The sequence below is a fragment of the Ambystoma mexicanum genome, chromosome 10 (assembly GCF_040938575.1).
Source record: "Ambystoma mexicanum isolate Mex_15411 chromosome 10, UKY_AmexF1_1, whole genome shotgun sequence".
Lineage (NCBI taxonomy): Eukaryota > Metazoa > Chordata > Amphibia > Caudata > Ambystomatidae > Ambystoma > Ambystoma mexicanum.
The window spans coordinates 332,452,023-332,474,251 of record NC_090932.1 but is presented as its reverse complement, the minus strand read 5'-3'; the positions used below and the strand labels follow the sequence as shown (position 1 = coordinate 332,474,251).

General features: G+C 48.4%; 1 protein-coding gene across 3 annotated transcripts in view; it reads right to left on the bottom strand.

Annotated features, from left to right (window-relative positions):
- Positions 1-22,229, bottom strand: part of NSD3 (nuclear receptor binding SET domain protein 3) — a 2,619,674-nt gene that overhangs the window by 1,506,339 nt on the left and 1,091,106 nt on the right. For all 3 annotated transcript variants that reach the window (XM_069617934.1, XM_069617935.1, XM_069617936.1), the window contains exon 11: positions 15,614-15,742. In XM_069617934.1, the coding sequence (XP_069474035.1) occupies positions 15,614-15,742 (129 nt within the window). The remainder of the gene's footprint in view (positions 1-15,613; positions 15,743-22,229) is intronic.

Genomic DNA, 22,229 nt, shown 5'->3' with positions numbered 1-22,229 from the left:
CGGCACCCCTGCCCTCTTCCTTGTATTAGTTACTACAAGGGAATCCGGAATGGAATGTCCCCTGATGTAAAGTGGGTCTGAGGGTGAAGGAGTGAAAAGTTTTTCAATTCTTGGATTAACTCCTCTGATTAGTGCGGGTGTGGATAGCGAAGGGATGATTGTTCTCTTCACTGAAGCGAGGAGGGGAATGGTCTGGCTGACTGGGGGTTTCTCCTTAATTACTCTTTCCACAAAGTCTATTTCAGGAGAAATCTCCCCAGTGTCCAGTTCGAAATGTGCTGCTGCTCTGCGCAACAGGGCATTGAATGTGGGCTGATCGTCAATGGGAGACGTGTTTCTAACAGGTGAATTGTCAGGAGGATTTAGGTTCAGGACATCAGTGTCCGAATATACTGATGGGGATTGCCAGGGATGAGAAGGTCCTTCTTCTGGATTTTCTCCGAAGCCTCCTCCTACCATGTCTGGGCTGTCTTCCAGACCTTCCTCCTGGTACTGTCCCTCTTCATAGTCCACAAATTCATCCTCCTCCTCCAAGTATTGTTCCTCACCAGTGAGGTCATACACATTATGGAAGTCTGAGGCTGTGTCCTGCTGGGGATTGACTAGTCTCGGATATTTGGCCCTGGGGTCCTCCTGAGGCCCTTCTCTTGTTCTCTTGGGAGTGGGAGGGTTCTGGGTCTTCATAAACCTCTCCACTCTCTCCATGCAGAGATGGAGCCTTTCCATGGTTTCATGGGGTACCCCTGAGCGGTCTAGCGGGGGAAAATTAGCTGAAAACAGCTCAACCTCTCCCATAACGTTGAGGAAAGTGTCCCGTCGCCTTCCGAAAAGCCTTCCGGTGTGCTGGGGGTCCCCCCGACTGAAGGGGGTAGTCCCTGTCTTTCTTCGGGCTTTTTCGGCGTGTCTTTCGACCTCTGCGTAGCGCTCGACGTGTCTTTCGGCGTACGCTTCTGGGCGTCGGCTACAACGATCCTCGCCAAGCTCTCTGCGACTCGTTTGTCAGCGGAGGGCTGTGGTTTCGACGTTACGGGTGTCGATCGTTCTACGGCGGCGTGCGCTCTCTGCTGGTGCGCGCCGGCCGATGGTTTGGGGGCGGCGCCCTTATTTGCCGAAAGCCCAGTCGCTGGTCGCGGCTGCGGTTGCGAGAGGGGCTTCGAACCTGAACGGTCCGAGGAGGCCGCCGGTGGAACCTGCGTCTCCTTGGGCGCTGATGCTTCCTTCGTCTTCGACGAAGAAGAGCTATGGGCTGTGTGCTTATGTGTGGTATCGTGTGCGTCAGTGTCGCCGGGATGTTCATCCCCATAAGCAGGACGTGAGCCGAGCCCGTCGGGGCCGGGGACAGACGACGAAGAGCGCGAGCGCTCTTTAGAGGGGTGTACGACTTCCGTAGCGGAGGTCCTGTTATCACGTTCCTCGTCACTGTCGGTGGTAGCAGCGGCGGGTGAAGAATCGGCCGCCCACCTCTTGACCCTACGGTCTTTTAGAGTCTTTGGCTTCAGAAGCCGACAAGCCGTGCAACCCTCCTCTTTGTGATCGAGGGGCAAGCGGCGGTTACACCGTGAATGCTTGTCCTTCCAAGTAAACTTGCCCTTGCAAAGTGGGCAGAACCTAAAGGGTGTCCTCTCCATAGCCGAGGCAATAAATCGTGATAACGACCTCAAGGGAAAGGAAGGGGAAAAGGAAAGGCATTCTCAGAAAAGAACCAGAGATGTCCCACGACCCCACTCTCCCTACTGTATTTGGCCTGCGAGGCCAGGCCACGTGTTCGGCAACGCCGAAGGATCTCCTCCGCTCGTCCCCTCCGTCGAAGATCTTGCTCGGCGGAGACAGCTTCACAACTGCGTCGAGGGAGGGATCGATATGTTATATATTAAATAGGAAAACGACCAAAGGTCGAGGAGATGGAATCTGCAATGTCTCTCGAGGAGCTCCGCGTAAAGGCGACCAGTAGCTGGGCGGAAAAAAACAATCTGAGGGACCTCGACGCGTGAGGGATTGTGGGTACAACGCACGTCACTATAGGGATAGTATTTCAGACACGCCTTGTCAACGTTCCTTTTCGACTACGAAAAACAAAATGCAATACTCCGCAGTGACCACTGGATGTCGGACCTATGCACAGCATGTGATTCTAAGCAGATTAACAAACATCAGAAACCACGTTTTACCACGACCGTGAAACCAAGGTACCACCTTTAACCGGAAAACTCTGCGGCTGGATTCTTCCCTGGTAGTGCAACGACCTTCATCTTTCCTCCAAGTGGAGATCTGCTCTTCCCCTGGATGACGACGCAACTTGCACCCACTACCAGGAACAACTGCCACCGCTGGAGGATCCTTCCCACTTAAGGTACCGTGTCCCGCCTGGCTTCCCTTGCTACCGACTGTACGGGGTAGATTTAGCCCCCGGCTTTCGAACCTGGGTTAGCCTGGGATACCTTGGCTAAACTTTTCTAAGCCTCTCTAAACTCTTCTTGAACCCTCTGCAAGACTTTCTAAGCCTAGTGTAACTGTGTGATCTTGGGCGCATTTGTGCTCTGCTCTCTCTAAGAGTGGGCCCAGCCTTTGGACTTTGGCTCACCAGTGACTTTTTGCTCTCTGCCTTGCTAACAGTGTTCCTGAACCATAGAGTGGTGTACTTCTTCATATTTTGTCTTTTTCCCCCCCTTTCTCGCAAACTTATTAGAGTGCAATCTAGTTAAGCGCTCACCTCTGTATGAAAATAAGAGGTGTTTTACTGTGATTTATCTAATCGGGAAAAAGGGGTGTATATATCATAATAGTAACTGTGTTTAGGATAAGTTTACAATAAGAATGCTGGAGTGTTTCAACTGTGTGTTTTTAAATAAATAATGATATTCTTTGATACCAAAGCTCTGGTCAGTGTTTGCTTGTATTATTGTATCTGAGTGCCTATTGAGTATACTTTGCATACTGCCTAACTCTTCTTGAGGGAAGTCTGACTGCTCAGCCACAGCTACCAGGTAAATCTGGGTGGTACAGACTGCTACCAACACCTGTAGTCTTAAATCTTTTGCAGTGTTCCCTAAGGGAACTGCACAGGTTTCTGCCTAACATGTACGTCCCTTCATACACCGGTATGCCATCACATGCCCAATACCCAAATGTTTTGGGGGGCACCATTGCTGCACAAAGTTACTTTTCAAGAACTGTGTCATTTCTCACCAATCCTTCTGAAACCGGTCGGCATCCACTTGGGCCTTATATGTCATCCATTCCATTGCCACTATGTCCCACAATTTGCGGTATCAATTACTTATCAATGGCGATGACCTTTGTTTCCAGTCCTTAGCAATCACCGTCTATGCGGCTATTAGTGCGGTGGTCATGGCTCTTTTCTGGGACTTTGACATTATGTATGTCTCTTCCCAGGATCTCTGCTAATGTCAAGGGTAGGTAGCACCTCTGGGGAAATTTCCCGTAAGCTTTTCATAATCTCTTCCCAAAAGCCTCTCATCTTGGGGCAGTCCCACCAAATGTGCATCCAGTCCCCTACCCCCCTGCATCCCCTCCAGCATTCGTCGGCTACTGATCGAAACATCTTATGCGATGTACTGGGGGTGTAATGCCACTGCAACATCATTTTGTACTGCGCCTCTCGTGGCTGGAGTGACCTAGTCAATTTTGTTATGTTCCTCCCCAGCTCTTCACAGTGTCTCATGGGTATTGCTTCACCCAGCTATCCTTCCCAAGCCACTTGGTAGAGCCAGGGTTTAAGAGCCAGACATTCCTACAACAGTCTATATATGTCCACCACCAAGTGCTTGACCACAGAGTGAGAGGTGATATACAACTCACATTTTGTTAACTGTCTCACTGCGGTTTGCTGAGTCTCCTTCTGCCTCAGCCAGTGTCTGAGTTTGGTATATTCAAATCTATCCACTTCATTCACCCCCACCTGTATTTTATACTCTTCAAATAACATTTCCCATTCATATACCATGTCGCCAATCTTTTCACACCCCTGTTATCCCCACCTTTTGAATGCTCCTTTCAGCAAGCCCGGGGTGAAGTTGGGGTTGTCAAACATTGGTGTAAAGGGGTAGGGTATGGAAGACAAATGTCCTTTCGGGATTCTCCTATCCCAGATGTTGCATGTCGTGCAAGGACCTTACTGAGTTGAGCAGTCGGTGATCTCTCGTTCCCCATCAGCCAGGCCAGGTCACCAGGGGCATTCCGGCTACCGCAGTGTCCATCCAAGCCCACATTTTTTTGGTGCTTCCCGAGAACCACTCCCTGATCACTCGGAGTTGTGCTGCTTCATAATACTGAAATAGATTGGGTAGCCCTAGTTCCCCCCGCGTGCCCATCCCTGGGAGCCCTCAATACATCTATAGCTACTCTCAGGCGTTTGTTCTGCCAAATGAATCTAGAAATGAGTGAGTTTGGTGTTTTAAAGAAGACATTCGGAATAGCTATTGGAAGTGCATGGAACCTATATAGCACCTCGGGAGGGTCACCATCTTTACTGTGTTAATCTGTCCCAGCCAGGAGATCTGCATAGGGTACCACTTTGCGAAATCATTTTGAGTTTGTTTGATTACATCTGGCATGTTCGACCTTATAAAGCGCAGCCACCCTACTTGTCCATTTGATCCCCAAGTATACAAAACTGCCATTTGCTAGGCGGAATAGAGAAGCGTTTCGTGTTTGACTGGCCATCTCCTTTAAGAGTCCCACTTCTAGCATCTCCAACTTCCCCATATTTATTTTTAGGCCCGATAATCCTTCTTGTTCTTTAAGTGTGGTTACTAAGGCGGGTATCGATCCCTCCGCCTCTACCAATGTAAGCAGCATATAATCCGCGTAAGCAGCCATTTTATTTGTTTCCAACCCAAAGGTGATGCCCTTAATGGACCGTTTTCGTCTTATTGATGCAAGCAGGGGCTCTAGGTAGATAGCATACAGACGTGGGGATAAAGAGCATCCCTGTCTTGTCCCTCATCCTATCTGTATTGCTTCTGAAATCTGGTTGTTCACTGCCAGGCAAATCAGAGGGGAGCTGTAGCTTGCCCTGACCATTTGCATATATTTAGGTCCGAAGCCCATCTTGACCATCGTCTGGAACAGATCCGGCCACTCCACTCTATCAAAAGCCTTCTGCGCATCTAACGAGATGAGTGTGGCCGGTATCTGTCCCCTTTCCAATTTCTCCAGCCGATGGATGACCCTTCTAGTATTGTCCCAGGGTTGCCTCCCTTTTATAAAACCCAACTGATCTCGCCCAGTGATCCCTGGAAGAACCTCCTTTACCCTATCGGCCAATATCTCGGTATAGATGTTGGCGTCTATGTTCAATAGCGCAATAGGCCTATACGACACACAGTTTGTGGGATCTTTATTTGGTTTACCGAAGGACTACTTTTGTTCAGTCATGGAGTTCGTCACTCCCTCCACCTCCCTAAATGTGTTATATTGTTTTGCTAGGAACTCTTTAACCTCTTTATTGCAAGTCTTATAGAAACCCCCGGTATATCCACATGGCCCTGGCACCTTGTTACTGGGTACGTTTTTGATCACTCTTTCAACCTCCTCCTCTGTGATTTCCCCCTCAAGGCCCTCCCTTTCTTCTACCGTTATCTTGATCAATTCTATCGCCTCCAGGGATGTCTATCTTTTGTCCACCGGTTTTCCCGTAGACTACAGCTCCCTAAAATATGCCATGAATGCCTGCATGATCCCCCTTGATTCTGTTGTCAACGTGCCACCTGCTCATTTTATTCTTTCTACATGCTGCTGTCCTTTCTGCTGTTTTAGGAGTCTCGTAGCTTTTTGTCTGCCTTATTTGCGCTCACATAATATCTTTGTTTAAGCCTTAAGAGGGTGCTTTCTGCCTTTGAAGTTTTCAATAGCCTCAACTGCCTTTGTGCCTCCTTCACTTTATTATAATTCTCCTTAGTCTTTTGCCTCGCCAAGAGATTTTGTGCCAGGACCTTCTCTAGTTGTTCTTCTAGTCTATTTCTTTCTTTTTGCCTTTGGGCTTTTAGAGAGATCAGCTCCTCCCTCAATACTGCTTTAAAAGGCATCCCATATACTTTTCCCCGTATTATTTGGTCCCTCAGTAGGTCCCCGGGGGTACTCCATGACCACAAGGGCCTGTTCCCTTTTAACTCCCCCAGATGTAGCCTCATCGGTGAGTGGTTGGAGATGTCAATCGGACCCAGTTCTATGCCCATCAGTGTGCCTGGTATTTCACGGGTCGTCCATGCATAATCTATTCTTGAATAAGTGCAGTGCACATGTGAGAAACAGGTAAACCCTGGCTCTTATCCTTTTTTTGTACGCCATAGATCTTTTAGCCCCAGCTCGTCCATTCCGTTTTGTAAAGTCTCTGTGGGGTGTGCGCCCTTCTGGGTGTTCTGCCCGCTCCTGTCAAGTTCCGGGTCCCAGGTCATATTGAAGTCTCCTGTTATTAGTAACTCAACGGCTGCAAACTGCTCTAGTTTCCCCAGAACCTGTTTTAGAAAGTTGTCCTGTCCTGAGTTGGGGGGCCTATATCATCCCAAAGGTAATTTTTCTCTTTCCTATCTGCACCTGAACTAATACATATCTCCCCTCCTGGTCTATCAGTGTATTGGTTATTTGTGCCCTCAGTGTGTTCTTGAAGCCTACCATTACTCCTGCTGTCTTATTATTGGCATTAGCTAGAAACAATTGTGGGTGCTGCTGTATCTGTATCTTAGGTTTGTCTTCTTTTCGTATGTGTCTCTTCCAATAGGAATATATCTGTGTGGTATCTCTTTAGCTGCGTTTGGAGCTGACTTCATTTTATTGGCGTATTCAGGCCCCTTACATTTTGTGAAAAAATCAGTAGCGGCATAGCCATAAGTTTGTCCTACTGCTCCTCTCCTGATGCCTTCTTGTCTGGTGTATCCTTCGTTCCCAGTCTGCTTGCCCCCCTCCCCCAGCGCCCGCCTGCAAACCCTCCTCCACCCTCCCCCCCTAGGTCTGACTTGGTATCCTTAGACTCTTCCCACTTGGTGGGCACCGACCCATGTTTCACCCGGACCCTTAGGCTACTCTAACCTTTTCGATTCCAAGTGGTGCCTCGTCTCTCCCCGCCGGGTTACCACATCTCAGGATTGTCTTCTACTGTCCATCCACATGTCTGGTTAAGCACCCCTCGCCTCTCATCAATTTCGTTTAGTTTGAGCGCACGCCGCTCACATGCCCCTGCTTGTGCGGCTCCGCTTCTTCATGTCTAGTGCCTCTCAGTTTCTCTCCTCTTTTCCCTTGTACAGTGGACCACTCCCAGAGCTTAGGTTCTTGATGGCGAGCCTCGCTCCCTCTGTCCACTGAGCGTGCCTCTTCCGCTTCCAGCCCCATTACTGCCAGGCCTTCTTCGCAGGTTACAGAAAAGATGAAAAAACTCCAGGACTCAGCGCCAGTGTAGAGTTGTATTGTTTAATGGCACAATCTGTTTGCAGATCTAATGTGCGAGCCCTCTACTCGATTACGCGTTTCGGCTCCCACGAGCCTTTATCAAATCAGGGCTACATTCATTATACAAACCAAAAACATTTTTTGTTCATAAAACACACAATATAATAGGCAAATGCATGATTCAATTGCACACATTGTATATACATTGATTTGTCACAAAACATATAGCACATTGTTATTCGACAGAGAAACAGGGGTTGGTGAAAGGGAGGATTGAGTGGGTTGAGAATATTCAAAAACAAAGTCATCATATCAACCATAGTCATATCGTGTTCAATTAATAATCAAAAGAAATACAAAATACAATTGTTTCAAAAAACGAAAAAAAGGGGGAAACGGAAAAAAGAAAAAGACGAATCACTGAGTATAATGCTGTAATTCAAATAAGGTACATGCCTGGGGCTTACTCAGTAGCAAAAAGGTCCATAGGAACATTGTCTGAAACAGTTATAGGGACACATCCCAAAGTCGAAATTCTGTAAACACAAAAATTAAAAATGACCTGTATTAGTGGGATTGTGGGAAGGCCATTATAGGTTCTTACATAGCAACATCTAGTTGCGCTTTCACAAATTTTCCAACCTGCATTGCGCCTTTCTTTCACAACAAGAACCGCCCTCGCAATTGTATGACTAACAAAGTATAAAGCTACATTTCATGGTATACTCTTATCCTTTACCAAAAAATAGACCTCACCTTCACAGGTGTTAAAAATGTAAAATCACACTATGCCGTTATATCTAATTCATGCACAAACATATATTGAAGATGAATCTCGCCTTCGCGAGTATTTAATTACAATACGAACGCGTGCCGCTTAGTCGCACTGCATTCTCACGAAGAAACCGTGCTCATTATAAAGCACTCCTCGCATACGCGAGTGTTTTAGAGTTAGAAGAAACTCATTGTTCTGCTCTGTAGTCTCTCGCGTCAGCTGCTCGAATGTTAGATGCAGCCGGCGCCATCTTGAAAGATCTAAATAGTATTCATCGTTGTCACGGCAACGTTAGCACCCGTTGCTGCGGCAACCTGGCTCAGTGCCTTGCAATGATCCAAATTAAAGGGGAAGTTACCCTAAAACGCTTGGACAGCAAAGAAATGCCTTTATACAAATTCATTCTAATGCCTTTCAGCTCGAAAAATTGGGGAAATGCATTACTACTTTTATTAAGTACATATATTGCTAGAATGACATCCTAAGATATCAATATAGAGAGAAAAATAATTATTTACATTATACCTAAAGAGCGGAAACCATGTATAAGACAAGAAACCATCCCTAAAAAACACTGGAATGATTGAAGACACATTATTCGTAAATACATGTAACAGAAAACCCCTTGGCCTTCTATATCCCAAAATACATTGGCCAAAGATACTGGACATGATTCCAAACAGTAATAACACTCTAGAACACCGAGCAATCAGAATTCTATAGGAATGAGGCCCCCTCATTGTCATTGTTCAAACCTGTTTTGGTAGAATTAAAAAAACAAATGATGCGTGCTTCCGACTGCCGCAATGCCTTCAATCTATCTCCTCCTCGTTTGCTCAAGGTAACTTGTTTTAAACCAATGAATCTAATATCAGATTTATTATGCAACTGATGACAGTTCTGCCAATGATCTGATAGTGGCAACGAAGAATCTTGGCTGCCAATCTTTGCAGGTGCTCACGAATACGGACTTGTAGCTCTCTTTTGGTGCTACCAACATAAATCATCTTACATATACAAATAATACAGTACACTACAAATTTAGTTTTACAATTGATCCCTTGTTGTATGAGCCATTGTTTGCCATTAGAGTCAATGAACTTGTTCGTAGAGTTGTGCGCATATTTGCATTGGGTGCACCCACCACATTTCCTGAAACCAATTGAATTGTTAGACAGCCAGGTTGTGCGATTAATTTGCTCGATCTCCGACAACAAAGATGGACTGAGCATTGTTTTGAGAGTTCCTGCTCTCTTGAAGATCATTCGTGGTTTCTCATCTATCAATTTGCTGATGTGGTCATCTAGTTTCAGCAGATACCAGTGTTTCCCTAGTATTCGCCGAATCTGCTGGTGGTCTTTACAATACTGTGTAATGAAACTAGGTCCAAATTTTTCATCGGTAACCTTACCCATTTTAGGTTGAAGAGTATCAGGTTGGTGCATGTCCTTTGTTCTCTTATAAGCCAATTTAATACATTTTTCAGAGTAACCTCTATTCTTGAAACAATGTCTTAAGAGTAAGCATTCTTTTTCAAAATCCATGTTCCGTTGACAATTCCGTCTGGCGCGGATGTACTCGCCTAACGGTATGTTTCGAATTGTCATCAGTTGCATAATAAATCTGATATTAGATTCATTGGTTTAAAACAAGTTACCTTGAGCAAACGAGGAGGAGATAGATTGAAGGCATTGCGGCAGTCGGAAGCACGCATCATTTGTTTTTTTAATTCTACCAAAACAGGTTTGAACAATGACAATGAGATGGCCTCATTCCTATAGAATTCTGGTTACTCGGTGTTCTAGTGTTTTATTACTGTTTGGAATCATGTCCAGTATCTTTGGCCAATGTATTTTGGGATATAGAAGGCCAAGGGGTTTTCTGTTACATGTATTTACGAATAATGTGTCTTCAATCATTCCAGTGTTTTTTAGGGATGGTTTCTTATCTTATACATGGTTTCCGCTCTTTAGGTATAATGTAAATAATTCTTTTTCTCTCTATATCGATATCTTAGGATGTCATTCTAGCAATATATGTACTTAATACAAGTAGTAATGCATTTCCCCAATTTTTCGAGCTGAAAGGCATTCGAATGAATTTGTATAAAGGCATTTCTTTGCTGTCCAAGCGTTTTAGGGTAACTTCCCCTTTAATTTGGATCATTGCAAGGCACCGAGCCAGGTTGCCACAGAAACGGGTGCCAACGTTGCCGTGACAACGATGAATACTATTTAGATCTTTCAAGATGGCGCCGGCTGCATCTAACATTCGAGCAGCCGACGCGAGAGACTACAGAACAGTGAGTTTCTTCTTACTCTAAAACACTCGCGTATGCGAGGAGTGCTTTATAATGAGCACGGTTCCTTCGTGAGAATGCAGTGCGACTAAGCGGCACGCGTTCGTATTGTAATTAAATACTCGCGAAGGCGAGATTCATCTTCAATATATGTTTGTGCATGAATTAGATATAACGGCATAGTGTGATTTTACATTTTTAACACCTGTGAAGGTGAGGTCTATTTTTTGGTAAAGGATACGAGTATACCATGAAATGTAACTTTATACTTTGTTAGTCATACAATCGCGAGGGCGGTTCTTGTTGTGAAAGAAAGGCGCAATGCAGGTTGGAAAATTTGTGAAAGCGCAACTAGATGTTGCTATGTAAGAACCTATAATGGCCTTCCCACAATCCCACTCATACAGGTCATTTTTAATTTTTGTGTTAACAAAATTTCGGCTTTGGGATTTGTCCCTATAACTGTTTCAGACAATGCTCCTATGGACCTTTTTGCTACTGGGTAAGCCCCAGGCATGTACCTTATTTGAATTACAGCATTATACTCAGTGATTCGTCTTTGTAGTAACCGGAACTAATGGGCTTTTCTTTTTCTTTTTCCCGTTTCCCCCGTTTTTTCGTTTTTTGAAACAATTGTATTTTGTTTTTCTTTTGATTATTAATTGAACACGATATGACTATGGTTGATATGATGACTGTTTTTGAATATTCTCAACCCACTCAATCCTCCCTTTCACCAACCCCTGTTTCTCTGTCGAATAACAATGTGCTATATGTTTTGTGACAAATCAATGTATATACAATGTGTGCAATTGAATCATGCATTTGCCTAGTATATTGTGTGTTTTATGAACAAAACATTTTTTTGGTTTGTATAATGAATGTAGCCCTGATTTGATAAAGGCTCGTGGGAGCCGAAACGCGTAATCGAGTAGAGGGCTCGCCCATTAGATTGTGCAAACAGATTGTGCCATTAAACAATCCAACTCTACACTGGCGCTGAGTCCTGGAGTTTTTTCATCTTTTCTGTTATGTGTGTGGACGGTATGGGCTTAGTATCCGTCCAAATCCAGTGACCTGCGACTATTTGGATGACAACAATATCCTAACTAATGCTTTTTCAATAATTAATTTACATAAGGGATTGGAAGGAGTCGCCTGCTGGAGCAACTTCAAACCAAATAAGCCCCATTTTTCTTCTTCGCAGGTTGTTACGCTCTGCTGTCTCTCGTCCCACGGTAATAGTAAGCCGAAGGGGAATGCCCACTTATAGGGGACAATTTTTCATGCAGTTTCCTGGTCACGGAACCCATCGCCAAATCCTGGAGCAGGCTGACCTCCGAGCCGTTAATTGTTATCTTTTTTTCTCTCGCTGCCGTAAGTATTTTCTCCTTCTCTTCGTATGAAGCCATTGTTGCTAGGGCGTCTCTGGGCCTGTTCCGTTCTCCACTCCTCTTTGGGCCCACTCTGTGTACCCAGTCAATATGAATCACCTCCAGTATGCTTTCCATCAATAGGGTGGCGAAGCATTGTTAGATCGTGGATTTCAGTTCCCCCTCCAGGGTTTCCTACGCCAAGCCTTTGATTCATGTTCGAGCGCCTTGAGCGATTTTCTAAATGCTCCGTTTGTAGCTCAAGGTTGTGTGTAGCGGAGGCAATCTGCGCCAATAGATCAGAGCTCTGGCGTACTTTTTCCATTTCGGACAGCCCTTGTTCCGTCAGATCTACTCTACACCCCAAGGAGCTGCTGTCGTCCCGAATCTCTTTTAGTGCGTCCTTCAGTTCTTCCTTCAGACCTCTGATCTGTTGTTGAAAGCAGGCAGTGATTTTCTCCTCCATGCCAAACAGGCACTTTTCTAAGTCCTCTTTAATCAGAGCCATCGCCCCGTCTCTTGTATGGCGTCCTCCCCCTGCTCCGCCTGTTGCAGTTGCTTCTCCTGTCCTGGGCCCACCAAGTCTTTGTGCCAATAGCGCTCTAATTGGCACTTCTTTTGACTCTTCTTTGATGACTGAGGCCTCAAGGTCCGTTTCCCTATTTTGGACTGGCATCTGCAGGAGAAGTGATGCTCCAATTTCTCCCCTCCGTCCTCACTCGCCAGGTATTTCTTCCCCTATTTGGTTGGAGCCTCACCTCCTCCTCGTCTGTGTTGTTCCTTTGCCACTCTGCTTGCCCTCGTTGGCTTCCGTAGCTGCCCCATGGGTTATTATAGCCACTGAGCCCTGCTGCGCCTGCCTCTTCAATTCTCCATTTGGGGTCAGGAACGCTTGCCTTCCTCGGCTCCTGTCGATGCCGTCCGCGTTGTTATGGCCCGAGAGCCCTGCTGCACAAGCTACTTCGATTCTCTTTTTTGAGGTCAGCGTTGTTGGTCTTCTTTGGCTTCTGTTATTGTCCACCGGGCTGCTACGGCCGCTGAACCCAGCTGCCCCAGCTCTTTGGTTCACCTTTTGGGGTCAATAGTGCTTGCCTAGCTTGGCTTCCATGCTGCCCACTGGATTGCTATGAGCGCTGAGCCCTGCTGCCCTGGCCCCTTAGGTTCTCCTTTTGGGGTCAATAGTCCTTTTATCTGGCCCACATACCTAGACCAGGATCTTGTTTCTCAGTTTCACCGTCCCCTTAACAGTGTAGTCTCCCCCCACCAACTTCACTTATTGGTGTCTTGTACTGTCCCGTTCCCTTGTCCAACTCTTGTAGCCCCTGTGCTGCTACTGCCTGCTGTGGGTTTCTGAGCTTGGGGGAGGGATGTCTTACTTATTATGGTGTCGACAATGTTCTTTGTGCTATATTACTCTCCCTTCCCGTTGAAGTGTTGGTGATTATTATCCCTCATTAGGCATATGCTGCGAGTGTAGCTGTGTCATTATGCCTCTCCGGATGTGATTTATGAACATTGCCACTTCACCCCTCGAGATGCCGGTGAGGCTTTCCCTGTGCTTCTCCCTCTTCCCGGGGTTGGTGGTCTCCAAGCACCTATGCCACGCCATGTAGTGCTGTTGCGGCTCGCCCACTGCGTCAGCTCCCAACGGAGCATTGGTCTCACAGTGCTCCGGGTTAGGCTGGAGCATCCTCCCGCCCCATCCGTCCCCTCGCCCCTGCGTTTGCTTGGTCCCAGGGGGCTCCTCTCCTAGTCGGAGATGCCCGACACCTTTCCTGTCTCTTGCCAGTGCTCAACCATGGCAGAGCTTCTCCTCTCCCTTTCCCGCAGAGTCTCGCCTTTAAATTGCTGGCTTTAGCTGCTCCCTGCGTGCTGCTCGCGGGGGTGGGGGGTTGGTTTCACCCCTCTGACCTGCTGACGGATTCTGCGTTCACGGGTAGCCACTTGTCGCTCTGCTGTCTGCCTTTCTGGGTGCCCCACGCTGAGCCCCCGCGCACGTTGTCCTTCTCACGTCCGGCGGTGCAGGTCTGCTCCTCTCCGGAGGTTTCCTTTGTGGACCATGTGTTCTTCAGCACTGCTCGAGTACACCAGTCTCTCCTGGGGTGCCTCTCAATTAACTTGCCTGAATTTAGTGATCTTTCCACCGCTCTGACCGTCTCTTATGTGGCCCGACCAGGAGTAATGGAGTGCACCTTCACTCCTCGGCAGCCATCTTGCAATTCCTGGAAACATGGATTTTAATTGTGTAAAGTTTTATGTAAACTAAGTCACCATAAAACAAATTAAAAAAAAAATGAGTTGCGAAAAGTTGGACATGAGGGAGGACTTGGACATACAGATGCAGTTCAGCGATGGCCAACTACTGCACAGAGAAAATCTCCAGCACATTTGTTAAGAGAAAAAAGGAGCATTTGTCCTCACCCCTGTCACAGTAGCAGCCGTGCTCAGCACAGCAGCAGCCCTGCTTCACTGAGATGCTGTCAAACATCCTGCTTTGCTTCATTGCTTTCTAACAGGAAAACAGCGCTATGGCAGGGCACTGTGGTCCAGCACGGACGTCAAGCTGTCTCAGCCACTGGTCAGACTAGCACTACTCTAGCCCCTAATTCACATGAGGAGAATGGCAGTAGTGGGCTGCAATAGTTAGTGTTCGGGAATGTGTGGTTGAGAGAAGGAACTCTCAAGGAACAAGCCCTACTCTAGAGGCATGGAGGCGGACAGGCACGGCAATGCTGGAGTGGCTGGATGAAAAGCTAGCCCAAAAAGGGATGAAGCAAGCTAAGGCAGCCGTTACTGGACAAGAAGGTCAATGCAGGCACAGTGGCGACTAGGACACTTGATGGAGTCGCACAGAAGGAGAACAGCTGTGGGAGAGACTTAAATACTGAGGTGAGCATCCGGAATCGACCACAGCAATAGCATTTGCCTGCAGGCATGGAGAAAAACAGCAATTCCATGCTCAGAACTATGCTTTGCAGTTATACGGGAAAATGGGGGGAACCATTTAAAAGGGAAGCCCTCTCACCATCCCAAAAGTGGCCCTCCCGAGGGGATTCCTGCTTGGTGATAATTGCAGAAGAAAAGAAAGTTGAACGTTAGAAAAATCAAAACAGAGAAAGCCAATCTTGAAAATGCAACTGTAAACACAAATTAAGTGAACAATTAAAGGTCCGAAGAAAGTTTCTCAACTAGATGTAAAACAACCAAGTAAGGTTTCCCTAGAAGAAAAAGAAATTTAATTGGTACAAAGGTTTTCCTAGCAACAAAAAAAGTAGAATTGCCCTAACAAAACCGAAAAACAACCAATGCTTTCAAACTAAAATAAATCAATGTAAATAGAAGTGTTAGCCTAAACGTCCATGCAAGTATTCCCTTACTGTAAATATATGGCTCAACCATGCTCAATCATTTGCAGCCAAATTAAACCCACAAACATGTAGGAAGTCTTTGGGTTGCTAATATAGAAAGATACAACTCTGTTTACATACCATAGAACACGTGAAACTTTCCAGTTTTGACAGAATGTAATATATACCCAGGAATCTACTAGCTGAGGCCCCACATATCCAACACATCTCAAAAAATCTTTTTTAAACTGAATGGATTCACATTTGCAAAGAAACAGGTAAAATTGAGCTGGACATTTGTGCAAGTACTCCATTTGTGTAAAAACACTTCACTATGTTGTAATTGTGATTTAAAAGATTCTCTTTCTCAAAGATGTCTACATATGTGTTCTAGATGTTTGGACTGTACACCTACCTGACACACAGTGTCTTTCTTACTTGATCCTGTACCTCTTCTTGATATGCTAGAATCTATAGACTGCACATCAGAAGCATCTGCATCAGCACCTGCTGATGGGCTATCTGGATGCTTTCCAAAGCACATCTGCAACAAACAAAAAAATAACATTAAACAAAAAGGCAAGGAACTGTACTTACAACTGTCTATAAACATTGAGCAGCTTACAAAGATGAGAACGTGTTCCTACAGATACAGAATGCAGGCAATGTAAAAGACCAGGTGTCTTACCTTTAACGTTACAAGCAAATTTAGTGCACTTCAAGGTTAATTCTTTCCACATAAAACTTTAGCATGTGAAGAACCCATAACACTTGACTAAGGTTAAAATGACCTCCAAGAGAATCAATGACTCATGGTTACAATTACTGAAGTATGTATTTCAATTATATAGCTGTCACAAAATATTTTCAAAAGTTACTAGCACAAAAAAGTTGTTTGTGTGCTGCCTTAAACAGATATCTAACCATGACCCGTAGCCAGTGCAGCTCCAGTAGGTGGTTTGAAATGTGTTCCATTCTATGAACTTACTTGATGATCCGGACTGCATTATTTTGGATGACTTTTAAGTGCTGGATGCTTTTTTTATCCGTGCCAACTAAGAGTGCATTACAGTAGTCTATTCTTGACAGAATAGTAGCCCTAGCTATAGTGGCTGAATTTTCTTCGTTAAGGTAAGGATGAATGTTTCTGAGAAGCATAATGTGGTAAGAGCAATTTTTGGTCACCAAGTTCACATCAGCTTCGGCACTCAGTGAACAATCGGTTTGTACACAGTGTTTTCACTTTTTCCCGAACTGAAATGCACCAGTCCTGGATGGAGAATGACTGATAGCAGTTAGGGAGTTTAGTCCTTGTTTGGAATGAACCAAAGATAAGTAGCTTGGTCCTGCCCTTGTTGAGTGAGACGCATTCAATTGTCCATCATCCAGGTGTCTATTTGAGAAGAACAAGTTACTTTCTTACCTGGTAACGTTCTTTCGATGGGATGGTCCGACGACGTATTCCATATCTATGACATGTAATCACCACAGCTGTGCTGCTTCGGAAACTTTTTTCGGCGTCTGCGTCCTGCGTCGATGACGTCGATGCGCCGTCGTCGAGGACCTCCTCCGACGTCTGACGTCATCCGATGTGCTAAGTAGGACGCACGACGCCGGTAGCCTCAGTTGTAGTTTTTTCCCCCAGAACGTGTGACATTAGTCAACTGCCACTCAGACACAAAGCCTTGCGGAACGTAAGCTGCAATCGCAAAAGAAATTCTGCAGCGGGGAAGGCAGGGTGGGAGTGATATCGAATACGTCGCCGGACCATCCCATCGAAAGAACGTTACCAGGTAAGAAAGTAACTTGTTCTTCGAGGGGATTGGGTCCTCCGACGTATTCCATATCTATGACAGACTCCCAAAGCAGTACCAGAGCAAGGAGGAGGGAAAGAATTTAGAATCAAAATTTAGAATAGCCAATCAAATAGCCGAGCAAAGGACCGCCTTGCCAAAGGCCAGATCCTGTGGTCGGATGGAATCAAGGGAATAGTGACGTACAAATGTATGTACTGAACCCCAGGTGGCTGCATCACAGATGTTGCGAATAGGAACACCCCTCTGCAGGGCAGTAGATGCAGCCATACCCCTGGTAGAATGGGCCCGCAAGCCAGCCAGTGGGTCCTTACCCGCCAAGCGGTAGCACTCCGAGATGGCCAAAATAATCCAGCGAGACAAAGTCTGTTTCGTCACAGCTTGCCTTAAACGCTTTCCAGCGTAACCATTAAAGAGTTGATCGTCCACTCTGACCTGGGACATGCGTGAAACATAAAAGCTTAAAGCTCTCCTAGGATCAAGCCTATGGAGCCTCTCCTCTTCCTTACCAGGATGCGGAGGAGGATAGAATGCCGGAAGAACAACCTTCTGGGCCAAATGAAATTCCGTCACTACCTTCGGAAGAAAAGAAGGACGAACTCTAAGGACAACCCTGTCCTTGTGAAATACAGTGAAGGGTGGCTAAACTAAAGTGCCTGCAACTCACTCACTCTGCGAGCGGAAGTAACCGCAACACAGTTTTCAGAGTTAACAGCCTCAAAGGGCAAAAATGTAAAGGCTCAAACGGAGCACCCATAAGAAACTTAAGAACAAGGTTTAAATCCCAACCGGGCACCAGGAAAGGTGACAGAGGGAACACATTAGTGAGCCCTTTCAGAAACTGTGAAATTAAAGGGATTTTAAAGTAAGAACACTCATCAGACGAGCGCTTAAAGATGGACAGCGCCGCCAGGTAACCTTTAATGGTACCCACTTGCAAGCCCCTGTGGGCCAAAGAAAGTAAAAAGGACAGAACCATGGGGATGTCACATGCAAAAGGATCCACATTCTGAACTCGGCACCAGTCGCAGAACCAACGGCAACGGTACAGAGACTTTGTTGCTGGCCTTCGGGCCGAAAGCAACACCTCCATCACGTCTTCAGGGAGGTCCCAATCCATATACCTCAACCTTTCAGAAGCCAAACATGAAGGTTGGGGGATTTGACCTCTGGATGGAGAACCTGACCCCCCTCCCGTGAGAGCAGATCATCTCGGTAGGGAAGACGACGCGGAGGGCAGATGGACAAGTCGAGAAGGTCCGGGTACCACGTCCTCCGAGCCCACGCCGGAGCAATGAGGATCATCCGGGAACCGAACTTCCGTAACCTCCGCAGCACTTGCGGGATGACGGGGACTGGAGGAAACGCGTACAGCATCGGGAACGACCACTCCACCACAAACGTGTCTCCCAAGGCTCCTTTTGGAGGAAATTCCCGCGAGCAAAACCTTTCGCACTTCCGGTTGACACTGGAGGCGAAGAGATCCACTTGAGGGGTCCCCCAAAGGGCGAAGATCTCCAGGAGAATCTCCTGAGCCAACTCCCACTCGTGAGAGATCGTGCTCTGCCTGCTCAGAGCGTCCGCCGTCACGTTTTCGTCTCCGGCCAGATGAACTGCCGAGATCGAAACTTCCTGCTGGATGGCCCAGAACTCGAGCTGCATCGCCTCCCTGCACAGAGGAAGTGACCCTGCCCCCCCCTTTTTGTTGAGGTAGTGCATGGCCACTGTGTTGTCCGTCAGGATCAGGACACTCTTTCCTCGCAGTCGGCAGAAAAGCCTTCAGGGCTAGCCTGACGGCCCTCAGCTCCAACAGATTGATATGGAGTCTGGACTCCGACGGAGACCAACGACCGCTGACTGTCAGCCCGTTGGCATGAGCTCCCCAACCCGTGAGGGATGCATCCGTCACGATCGTCACCTCTGGCCAGGGAAGCCAAAAAGGAGCCCCCTTCATCAAGTTGCCTTCGACGGCCCACCACAGAAGGTCCGGGCGAACGAGGGCGGCACCTGAACCGGGTCCGACATCCTGCCGGAGGACTGCGACCATTGCGTCTTGAGCGCCCACTGCAAAGATCTCATCCGCAGGCGAGCCTCTGGCACCAGAAGAATGCAGGATGCCATGAGGCCGAGCAGCCTCAAGAACTCGAACGCTGGGAGCGTCTGGGCATGCTGAAACCTGTGCACCATCTGCTGAATGTGAAGAGCCCTCACCTGGGGAGGAAAACACTGCCCCAGGGAAGTGTCGAGCACTGCTCCGATGTACTGGAGCCGCTGTGTTGGCGTCAAATGGGACTTCTTTAAATTGAGGGAGAAGCCCAGCCTGTGAAGGGAGTGGCAGGTGACGGACAGATGATCCAGGACTTGCTCGGGAGAGCTCCCCCTGATCAACCAATCGTCCAAGTAGGGGTAGAAGTGAATCCCCCCCTTGCCTGAGATGCGCTGCCACCACCACCATGAGCTTGGTGAAAACCCTCGGGGCGGAGGTCAATCCGAACGGCAGGACCCGAAACTGAAAGTGCGAGTCGCCAACCGCGAACCTCAGGTACTTCTTGTGCTTGGGATGGATCGGCACATGGAAGTAAGCATCCTTGAGGTCGAGTGACACCAACCAGTCCTGAAGCTGAAGGGCCTGGAGGACTTGAGAGAGAGTAACCATCTTGAACTTGTCCTTCCTAGGAGTTTGTTCAAACCGCGCAAGTCCATGATGGGTCTCAATCCCCCGTCTTTCTTCGAAATCAAAAAATAAGGGGAATACCATCCCATGTTCCTCTCCGCTACAGGCACCAGTTCTATGGCGCCTTTCTCCAGCAGGGCTCGAATTTCCTGCGCAAGGAGCGGATCCGGACTCTGCAAAGAGAGGTTTCCCGGTGGATTGTCGCAAGGCCTGTGCCGAAAGGGAAGACAGTAGCCGTGGGTTATGATCTCCAGAACCCACACATCTGAAGTAATGGCTTGCCACTCTACAAGATGCTGCGCCAGCCTTCCCCCAACCGGCGAACCATGGGACATGGCCCCATGACTGAGTGGGAGCGGCCGCGGCGTTACCTGAGGGCAAAGAGGCAACTGCCCGAGCGGCCTTGGCACCACGGGTACCCTGTCGTCCACCTCTGGTACCCCTGCGTTGGCCTCTTTGACTGCCAGCTCCTCTCGCTTTACTGAAGGACGAGTAATAGCGAAAGGAACCACCCCTCCACTGCTGTCCCCTAGGACGAAAAGGCGGAGGTTGGCGAACTGCAGCGCCCAACGACTTCGCTGCAGCTTTCGAGGTCTGCAACCTCTCAAGGCTCTTGTCAGCCTTGCTGCCAAAATGGTGTTCACCGTCAAAGGGCATGTTGAGGAGCCGAGACTGCACATCAGGAGCAAACCCCGACTTCCGCAACCACGCAAACCTGCGTATCACGGTGCTCGCCGCCATGGACCTACTGACGCATTCAGCTAAGTCCAAACCCGACTGAACGGACTCACACATGGCATCCTTACCATCCTGGACCATAGCAAGGAAACCATCCCGTTCGTCCCCTTCGGGAATATGTTCAGCCGCTAACGAAACACAGTTCCACAGAGTGTGTGTGAAACGAGACAAGGCACAAATGGAGTTGGCCGCCTGAAGCACCATACCACCAGAAGAAAACACTTTCTTCGCCCAGCCATCAAAACGTTTGTCGTCCCTATCAGGAGGGATGGTAGGGTACGACGCCTGCTTTGCCGGGGCTGTGGCCGCCTGCACCACCAAACCCTCCGGAGTAGGGTGCCTGGTCAAGTAGCAGGGGTCGCTACTGGCTGGACGGTATTTTCGCGACAAGGATCTGCCCACCGCCGGGAGACTCTCCGGAGCAGTCCAAGCCGCCGCCACCCTTCTCTGTAAAGCCATATGGTATAGCACTACCGGATCAGTTGGGGGACCAACATCAAGGATGTCCGTCAGATCATCCTGCACAAACTCCCCTGGGGGAGCATACCATCCCAAGTACTCAGAAACCCTAGCCATAAGGCGCCGGTACGAGGAATCGGCATGAGAGCCAGGCTCAGGCCTACAAAACTCCACCTCCGGAGAGGTGTCCAGTCCACTGGCATCATGCAGTGACTGTCTCAAATCGTCAAACTGACTATGGCCCGAGACAATTTCATCTGGAACCTGACTAGGAACCAGGCCATCAGAATCCTCATCCGCCTCTGAAATATAGTCCAGGTGGCGAAAAGAAGGCACCCGAGAGTGCTTGCTCTTAACCAGAGCCTTCCTAGGGGGTTCTCCCGTGCCACGGGGTACCTCCGACAAGAAAAAGGCGTCGATGGCGTTGAGCGAATCGGCGCCGAGAGAACCGGCATCGGTGCCGAGAGGATCGGCGTCGAGGAAATCGGCGTCGACGTCAGATGCAGCGCCTCCAGCAACGGCGGCGTCGACACAGCCCTCGAAGCCGGAGCCCTGAGCGTGTCCCTCGACGACCTGAGCGTCGACGGCTTCGACGACTTCCTCGGAGCCGGAGCCTCGAGAAAGCCTGTCGACGCCCTCGACGCCTCAGACGTCGATGTCTTCCTCGAAGACCTCACAGGTGCATGCGGTCTCGAACGCGTCGAGGACCGGGACCTGGAACGGGTACGTCGAGAGAGAACGAGTCTCCTTGTCCGAACGGGACCTCTCCCGTGACTCGTGCCGACCACTCTTGCGAGCGGTGTCTCTCGTCCTCTCACGACCGACCCCGCTCGGGGGCGCGGACGGCATAGTACCCTGCGACTCAAGAATCGCCAGCATTTTCTTCCCGAAGGAAGCCCATTCCTCTGGCGTCGCACGGCTGGTGGGATAAGCGACGTGCCGGGCAGAGTCCTCCGAAGAGGACCTGGAAGACGACCGGTGTCGGCGCTTCCGAGAATGCCTCGAAGAGGCTGAGGAGTGGCGAGACCGACTCCTAGAAGGAGACCCACGAGACTTCTGACGATGACGCGGAGAGTCACCCCTCGAATCATCCGTCGAAAGCCCCGCAGACTTCGACTTCCTGGGCTTGGACACCCGACCTACCGACAACTTCGTCTTACGTTCGCGTAAGGCTTTGGACGTGAGCGACTGGCAGTCGATACAGTCATCCGTGTCGTGGGCCTCCCCGAGGCACCAGAGGCAGGCGTCGTGCGAGTCCGTCACCGACATCTTGTCCCACACTCCCCGCACTTCTTGAAACCCGGACGCGGGGTCGAAGACGAAGTAGAAGACATCTTCACACGAAG